Here is an 8,441-nt window from a genome sequence, read left to right on the forward strand (position 1 = left end):
GTAGGTAATTGTCTCCTTTTCTCCTGCTGCTTTTAAGATTCTCTCCTTATTTTTAATATCGGGTAATGTAATGATGATGTGGCTTGGTGTGTTCCTCCTTGGGTCTAACTTCTTTAGGACTTTGAGCTTCCTGGACTTCCTGGAAGTCAATTGCCTTTGCCAGATTGGGGAAGTTCTCCTTTATTATTTGTTCAAATAACTTTTCCACTTGTTGCTCTTCTTCTTCTTGTCCTGGTACTCTTGTAATTCAGATGTTGTAATGTTTAGAGATGTCCTGGAGGTTCCGAGCCTTTCTTCATTTTTCCTGGGAGTTGTCTTCGCCCTCCTTACTGGTCTGGATGAGTGTGTCTTCTTTAACTCCTTGGTTGTAGGGCTTCCATACAGTTCAATTTTCTGTCAGTTCTGGTTGTTTTTTGGTTTTTAATCATTGTCCTTCCTTTGGTTGTGCAGGAAGGCACAGTGTGTCTACCTATAACTCCATCTTGGCCAGAAGTTAGAATTCCCCTTCCTCATTTCTTTCTTTACTTTCTGATCCTGACCTGAGGATATTTATATTGATTTTAGAAAGAGAGGGAGAATGGGGTGAAAAGGATAATCATAGATGTGAGAGGAAAATCACTTGGTTGCTTCCTATATATGCTCCAATCTTGGACCCAACCAGCAACCTATTTGTATACTATGACCTGGAATCAAACCCACAACCTTTTGGATGTTTGAGACAATGCTCCAACTGATCGAGCCACCTGGTTACGATTTTTATTTCTTTTTTCTTTGTTTCAATTAAAGATTTTATTTATTTGTTAGAGAAGGGGGAAATAAGAGGGAACGAAAGGGAAAGAAACATCATTGTGCCCTTGCTCCTCACATGGCCCTCACTTGGGGACCTAGCCCTCAATCCAGGCATGTACCCTGACTGGGGATTGAACTGACAACATTTCCATCCGTAGGCTGGTGCTCAGTCCACTGACACACACCCATCAGTGCTTTTATTATTTAAATTTTTCTGTGTGCCTGATGTTTTTCTATTCTCATGTTGGTTTCTTCTTTAAGTTGATTTCTTTTGTATTTTCTGATGGCTCATGGATATTTTTGGAGCAAATATTTTGGATTCCTTATCAGGCTATACATTGAAATCCATGTGTTATTGATTATTGGGAAATTATTTGGTTCTGTTGGTAGTTTCCTTGTTTTTAGTATTTCTTTTAATATATTAATGTCTATGTATTTAATGAAGCAGTGACTCTTTTCAATTTTATGGACTAATTCTGGCTGGAGAGATAGATTCATGTACATGTGAATTTCAAGGTCGGCTGAGTCAGTGTTGTGTCTCAATCTTGAGACAAGTTCCACCAACCTAGATTGCTTGATGGTACATGAGCTGAGGGCAGAATAACAAAAAAATGTACAGGTCATCCATTGCTTCGGCAACATTTCTTTTCAATGACAGTCAAGGGTTTGGAAGTCTTTGGTGACACTGAATTTTTGTTCTTCCTGGACCAGGTTGTGGACAAAGGGATGTGGTTTGGGTTTAGTGCTGAGAAACTCTGTAGGGTCCTCTGATTTGTAAACCATAGGGTGAGTACACAGATGTTTCAGGGGCTTCTCTGGTTCTTTTTTTAAAAATATATTTCATTGATTATGTCATTACAGTTGTCCCATTTCCCCCCCTTCATTCCTCTCCACCCTGCACACCCCCTCCCCCACCATTCCCCCCCTTCGGTTTATGTCCATGTGTAACAAGTTCTTTGGATTCTATATTTCCCATACTATTCTTGACCTGCCCCCTGTCTATTTTCTACCTACCATCTATGCTACTTATTCTCTGTACCTTCTCCCCCATTCTCCTCCTCCAACTCCCCTGTTGCTAACCCTCCATGTGACCTCCATTTCTATGGTTCTGCTCCTGATCTAGCTGTCTTCTTAGTTTGCTTTTTATTTAGGTGTGGTTGTTAATAACTGTGAGTTTGCTGTCCTTTCACTGTTCATCTTTTCTATCTTTTTTTTAGCTAAGTCCCTTTAACATTTCATATAATAAGGGCTTGGTGATGATGAACTCCTTGAACTTGACCTTATCTGAGAAGCACTTTATCTGTCCTTCCATTCTAAATGAAAGCTTTGCTGGATAGAGCAATCTTGGATGTAGGTCTTTGGATTTCATGACTTGGAATACTTCTTTCCAGCCCCTTCTTGCCTGTAAGCTCTCTTTTCAGAAATTAGCTGACAGTCTAATGGGAACTCCTTTGTAAGTGACTGTCCCCTTATCTCTTGCTGCTTCTAGAATTCTCTCCTTCATTTTTATCTTGGCTAATGTAATTGTGGTGTGCCTTGGTGTGTTTCTCCTTGGGTCCAACTTCTTTGGGACTCTTAGAGCTTCCTAGACTTTCTGGAAGTCTATTACCTTTACCAAATTGGGGAAGTTCTCCTTTATTATTTGTTCAAATAAGCTTTCCACTCGTGGCTGTTCCTCTTCCCCTTCTGGTACTTCTATAATTTGGATGTTGGAACATTTAAAGATGTCCTGGAGGTTCCTAAGCCTCTCCTCATTTTTTTTAATTCTTGTTTCTTCCTTCTTTTCTGTTTGGTCATTTTTTTTCTTCCTTCTGGTACACTCCCTTGATTGAGTCCCAGTTTCCTTTCCATCACTCTTGGTTTCCTGTACATTTCACTTCGTTTAGCCTTCATTTGTTCCTCTAATTTGTGACTAAAATCAACCAGTTCTGTGAGCATCCTGATCACCAGTGTTTTGAACTGTGCATCTGATAGGTTGGCTATCTCTTGGTTACTTAGAAGTCTTGGCTCTGGGGCTTTGAGCTGTTTTTCTTGAGCCATAATGTTTTGGTCTATTTGTGCGTGTTACATATGAGGGGCGGAGCCTTAGGTGTTCACCAGGGCGGGGCAACCCAGTGGCTGGATTTTAATGCTGTATGTGGGGGCGGGGTCAGAGAGGGGCAATGGCACTTGTTCCATGCTTTCTCTTGGATTTTGGTCTCCTCTGCTGCTTTCCGCAAGCAAACCACAAGCAAACAGGGCCCCCCTGGTGCCAGATCCTGGGTGTGTGGACTTGTGCACCCTCCTGGACCCTGCGGGTTCTCTCCAACAAACTCTCTGTGAGCCTGGGAGCTTCTCCCTGCACCTCGACCCCAAAAGTTTTTCCAGTTGGTGTTTTTAGGCTTTAATTCCCGTCTCTGGGGCTCTAGCCTGCATGATCTGTCTCACTGCTTGCTCCTTTGCCTGGTTTATCTGCATGCGAATGTGTGACCACGGTCAGCCAGCTGCCTTGCGCCCTCACTGGGTCTGCCTGTTGCCATCCCACATCTGGGATCTTCCAATTGCTGCCTGTGCTCCTGGGTGGGTCCGGCAACTTTTTCCTGCCTGACCCCACTCTGCCAGCTACTGACTCTGCCCCTCTTACTGGTCTGGATGAATGATTCATTGTTGTCAGACTTCCATACAGTTCAATTTTCTGTGTTTTGATTGCGTTTTTGTTACTAAAACTTTGTTGTCTTTAAACTTGGTTGTAAGAGGAGGCACAGTGTTTCCACCTATGCCTCCATCTTGGCCGATAGTCCTCTGGTTCTTGAAAACAAAAATTTCCACTGTTTTTCATGGTACAGTACACCAAGTACAACCTGAGTACAGTCACAGTAGTTGATAGATGTAACTCGGACCCTTGTTTCAGTAGTTGATAGATGTAACTCGGACCCTTGTTTTTGACCCTTGCTATATTACCTTGTTTGGTAACCCATCCTCTCTGTCGTCTTTTCTGTGCTCTTCCATGTTTTTTTGCCCATGCTTTGCCACTTGTCTTTTGTGTGTGTGTTTGTTTATTAATTGATTCTAGAGTGACAAGGGAAAGGAGGAAAGAGGGAAAAACATCACATTGTTGTTCCAATTATTTGTGCATCACCAGTTGCTTCTTGTATGTGCCTTGGCCAAGGATCAAACTCAAAATCTTGGCTTAGCAGGTGGATGCACTAGCCCAGAATCTCCAACCTTTTTTGAACCAGGAACCTGTTTATTGGAAAATGGGGTGGGTGGCATGGGAGTGTGGGTCGTTAAGGGGAGGCGAAATGGGAAGTGTAGCTCAGAGAGCTCTTTGCTCACTCACTTCAAAGGTACAGGGAGGAGACGGGAGGCTGAGCTCAGGGGAGCTTTACTTGCAGCCCAGTTCCTAACAGGCTGTAGAGTGGTATGAGTTTATGCCTGGGGTTGGGGACTACTGCTCTAACCAGCTGAGCTATCTGGTCAAGTCTGATTTTCTATTTATCTTAATTAGATTTATTTTCCCCTCCTCCAGGATTGATTTTTTTCTGGATAGCTGTCTACTTGAGAAGGGAGAATTCTCATATTTTTTCTTCACCCATCTTGCTGAGGTCACTCATACAGATCTTTTCTCTGTGGTCTGTTGAGCTTCGTTGTTCTACCACAATGTTAGCCATCTATCTCTTCAGTTTTTCTCTTTGAATTTATGTCATCTGTATTCCATGTAATGGCTCCACTAGAATTTAAGGGGACGTTTCATTTGTGCCTTCCAGGAGAAACACAACTGTATCCATGCCAGAGTGTACGCAGAGGCTGTAACGGTTTGGTGAAAAACTGTTGGAGAGGGTTTGGCGCGTGGGCTTCGTTAAAGTCATAATGAGAAGCCCATTTTATTCATTAGTATTGCGTTATTATTGCCGGTTTTACATCTCATTCTACTTATGTTCGTTTATCGTTGATAAAGTGTCAAATATTCAGTTCTGAGTTATCATTTCTACTCAGATTTGCAGACCACAGGAAAATCACCTATCTAATCAATCACCTTTGATCCTCAAATCACCTATCTAATCAATCACCTTTGATCCTCAACCATTTCCTTTTGTTTTAAGATTGTATTTATTTTTATTTTTTTAAATGAATTTTATTTTATTTTATTTATTTATCTTTAGAGGGGAAGGGAAGGAGAGAGGGAGAGAAGCATCAATGTATGGTTGCCTCTGGTGAGTCCTCTGCTGGGAATTGGTCTGCAACCCAGGCATGTGCCCCGACTGGGAATTGAACCACAATTGTGTGGTTTGCAGGCCCGTGCTCAGTCCACTGAGCTACACCAGCCGGGGCAAGATTGTATTTATTTTTAGAAAGAGGGAGAAAGAGAGTGAGAGAAACATGTGATGTGTGAGAGGTACATTGATCAGTAGCCTCTTGTGTGCCCCCAACTGGGAGTCTGGCCCACAACCCAGGCATGTGGCCTGACTAGGAATAGAATCAGCGACCTTTTGGTTTGCACTCTGGTGCTCATTCCATTGAGCCACACCAACCAAGGCACAACTATTTCTGTTATAGGTTTTATTTTGTTTTATTTTTTTACTTCACTCTAACTTTGGTCTATGCTTACACACTCTTGGAGTTCACACATATCATTACATTGACCTTGAACATCACAGGCTCTAGTACAACTGATCTAGATGAGGTTGAGCTCATTCAAATTGTTCTACATAGCCTCACCTCACCAGTGGGAAAGATCATACAGGAAGCCGTATGTGAAGAATAGTAGTAGACCCTGACTATCTACTCTTTCTTTCATCCTACACTCATGTCTCTTCCTCAGTGAGGTCACCAACACTGCCATGCTTTTTGGTCAAATAATGTATAACAGCCATTTCTTCAGTGTGTAACTCACATCTCTTGAAAATGACTTTATAGAATCATCCCTACATGTGAGAGCTGGCCATTTATGATGAGGACATTCATTCCTCACAAGGTCAACATATACTTGACCAGTGTTTCCTTTTGTTCAGGTTGCTGCTGTGGAGCAGAGGACGTGGACGAACTGATTGAACAAAACGTTTCTGTAAGAGTGGTACAGGCAGAGAATCCCAAGGTGGCTTTGTCTTCCCAGAAGAGCCACCCCTGTGAGAGTTGTGGACCAGTGCTGAGATACATTTTCCACTTGACTGAAGAGCAGGAAACACAACCCAGCCAGAAATCACTGCAGTGTGGGGCATGTGCAAAACGATTTTACTTCAGTACAAAGTGTCACCAGCACCAAGAGCACCACGTGAGAGAGAAGCCTTTGAGAAGAGGTGTGGACAGGCTCCTCCTTGCAGAGGGCTGCAATGTCAGTGTGTCCCAGAAGCTTTTTACCTGTGGGGAGGTTGGACAGGACATCCTTACTGAGTCAAAACATCTCCAACAAGAGGCTGCTTGCACCAGGGACTGGCCAAATGGAATCTGGCCATCTAGAGACACTACTCAAGGCAGAGAAAATTATTTCACCCTGAGTGAGTGTACAAAAGCCCTTGGCTGCAACCATGCATATATTCAAAAGAAGGGTGTCCATGCTGGAAGACAGTGTTTTGTGTGCCATGACAGTACAAACTATTTCCCAGGAATTTCTAGGTCTTTTTATTGTCAGAGAGTTCCCAGTGGAGAAAAGCCACATCAGTGCAGTGAATGTGGGAAATGTTTTAAAAAATTGGCTCAACTTCGTAGTCATCGGACAGTTCACACTGGAGAAAGGCCCTATCAGTGCGTCATATGTGGGAAATCTTTCAAAACAAGAAGTAACCTTTATTTACATAAGAAAACACACACTGGAGAAAGGGCTTATGAATGTAGTGAATGTGGGAAATCTTTCACCGATAACACTCGCTTCCATTGTCATCTGAGAGTTCACACAGGAGAAAGGCCTTATGTGTGCAGTGTATGTGGGAAATCTTTTACCAGAAGTGATATCCTTCTTTCTCATCGGAGACTACACACGGGAGAAAGGCCTTATCAGTGCAGTGAATGTGGGAAATCTTTTTTCCGACGGAATTCACTTCGCTGTCATCAGAGAGTTCACACTGGAGAAAGGCCTTATCAATGCAGTGAATGTGGGAAATCTTATCGCAGTAAACCTGGTCTTAGCTCTCATCTGAGTTTTCACACAGGAGAAAGGCCTTATGAGTGTAGTGAATGTGGAAAATCCTTCTTCCGAAAGAATGCACTTCATTGTCATCAGAGACTTCACACTGGTGAAAGGTCTTATGAATGTAGTGAATGTGGGAAATCTTTCATCAAAGGTACTCACTTTCATTATCATCAGAGAGTTCACACAGGGGAAAGGCCTTATGCATGCAGGGAATGTGGGAAGTCTTTTACCAGAAGTGATCACCTTCTTTCTCATCAGAGAGTTCACACTGGGGAAACACCTTATGAATGCAGTGAGTGTGGGAAATCTTATCAGAGTAAAACTGGCCTTAGCTCTCATAAGAGTCTTCACACTGGAGAAAAGCCTTATAAGTGCAGCGACTGTGGGAAATCCTTCTGCCGAAAGAATGCACTTCTTTGTCATCAGAGAATTCATACTGGAGAAAGGCCTTATGAGTGTAGTGAATGTGGGAAATCCTTTTTTCAAAAGAGTGCACTGCGTTGTCATCAGAGACTTCACACTGGAGTAAAACCTTATGAATGTAGTGAATGTGGGAAATCTTTCTTCCGAAAGAATGAACTTCGTTGTCATCAGAATATTCACACAGGAGAAAAGCCTTATGTGTGTAATGAATGTGGCAAATCTTACCACAGTAAAACTGGCCTTCGTTGTCATCAGAGTTTTCACACAGGAGAAAGGCCTTATGTGTGCAGTAAATGTGGGAAAACTTACCGAAGTCGTGCTGGCTTACAATATCATCAGAATAGTCACACAGAATAAAAGCCTTATGAGTGCAGTGAATGTGGGAAATCTTATTTCAGTAAAATTAGCCTGTGCCATCATGAGAGATTTTACACAGGAGAAAGGCCTCATTAGTACAGTGAATGTGCTGAAGATCTTAGATATTAGAACATGTACAGGATTTTACTTTCATGGTAAAAATAAATTCTGTGAAGCCTTGTTTGAATCCAATGTCAGGAGCATCAGCAGTTAGGAGGTTCAACATGAAAACCTTTCATTTGTGAAGCCTGTGTGTCCATGTTGCACTTTCTTGATTTACCCAGCTGGTTTGCCAAATCCATGTCCATGCATATTTCTGTTGAAGATACATCCTGTGTACCCCCTATAAGGTTCCAAAAGATTCCATGAGTCACCATTCCTGATGTGATCAGAAAAGGTCACTCTTCTGTTATTAGGGAAAATTAGGAGTAACCTAGCTTTTTAGGTCTTTTTTTTCTTACACTTTCACTACTTGTCACATTGACATGACTCAGTTTTGGCCCAGAAAATGTCATCTGAATTCAGATGTTAGCTTGTAGGAGGACTGCATTTTTGAGGGACATGGTTTTTTTACATAACCAGTGATTATTTCTGAGTGTCCACATCACCAGTGCAGGAACTTCCAGGCTGATCTCCCTTCACTTGGTAAAATAACAGAGGACTTTTTTCCAAGTCTTCTTTAATTTTGGGTGCTCTAGTTATTGTGTATGATAGTTGATAAACAGTTTGTGTCCCCACAAGCATCAAGATATGAAGAACTTTTATG

General features: G+C 42.2%; 1 protein-coding gene across 1 annotated transcript; it reads left to right on the forward strand.

Annotated features, from left to right (window-relative positions):
* Window positions 1-5,719: 5,719 nt before the first annotated feature.
* Window positions 5,720-7,675, forward strand: LOC128627911 (zinc finger protein 883-like). Its single transcript, XM_053668277.1, has 3 exons — window positions 5,720-6,767; window positions 6,915-7,303; window positions 7,385-7,675. The coding sequence occupies exons 1-3, from the start codon at window positions 5,720-5,722 to the stop codon at window positions 7,673-7,675; spliced, it is 1,728 nt and encodes a 575-aa protein (XP_053524252.1).
* The last annotated feature ends 766 nt before the right edge of the window (window positions 7,676-8,441 follow it).

This window comes from Artibeus jamaicensis, unplaced genomic scaffold, assembly GCF_021234435.1.
Source record: "Artibeus jamaicensis isolate MK-2021 breed Jamaican fruit bat unplaced genomic scaffold, CSHL_Jam_final contig_1526, whole genome shotgun sequence".
NCBI classification, from domain to species: domain Eukaryota; kingdom Metazoa; phylum Chordata; class Mammalia; order Chiroptera; family Phyllostomidae; genus Artibeus; species Artibeus jamaicensis.

Bases quoted from the DNA above. Each gene is read 5' to 3' on its own strand.
- LOC128627911 (XM_053668277.1), top strand. From the start codon at position 5,720: ATGAGGACATTCATTCCTCACAAGGTCAACATATACTTGACCAGTGTT. The intron at 6,768-6,914 runs GTGAATGTGGGA...GTTTTCACACAG, and splicing joins AGAAAGGCCTTATCAGTGCA to GAGAAAGGCCTTATGAGTGT. The intron at 7,304-7,384 runs GCACTTCTTTGT...TTTTTTCAAAAG, and splicing joins AATCCTTCTGCCGAAAGAAT to AGTGCACTGCGTTGTCATCA.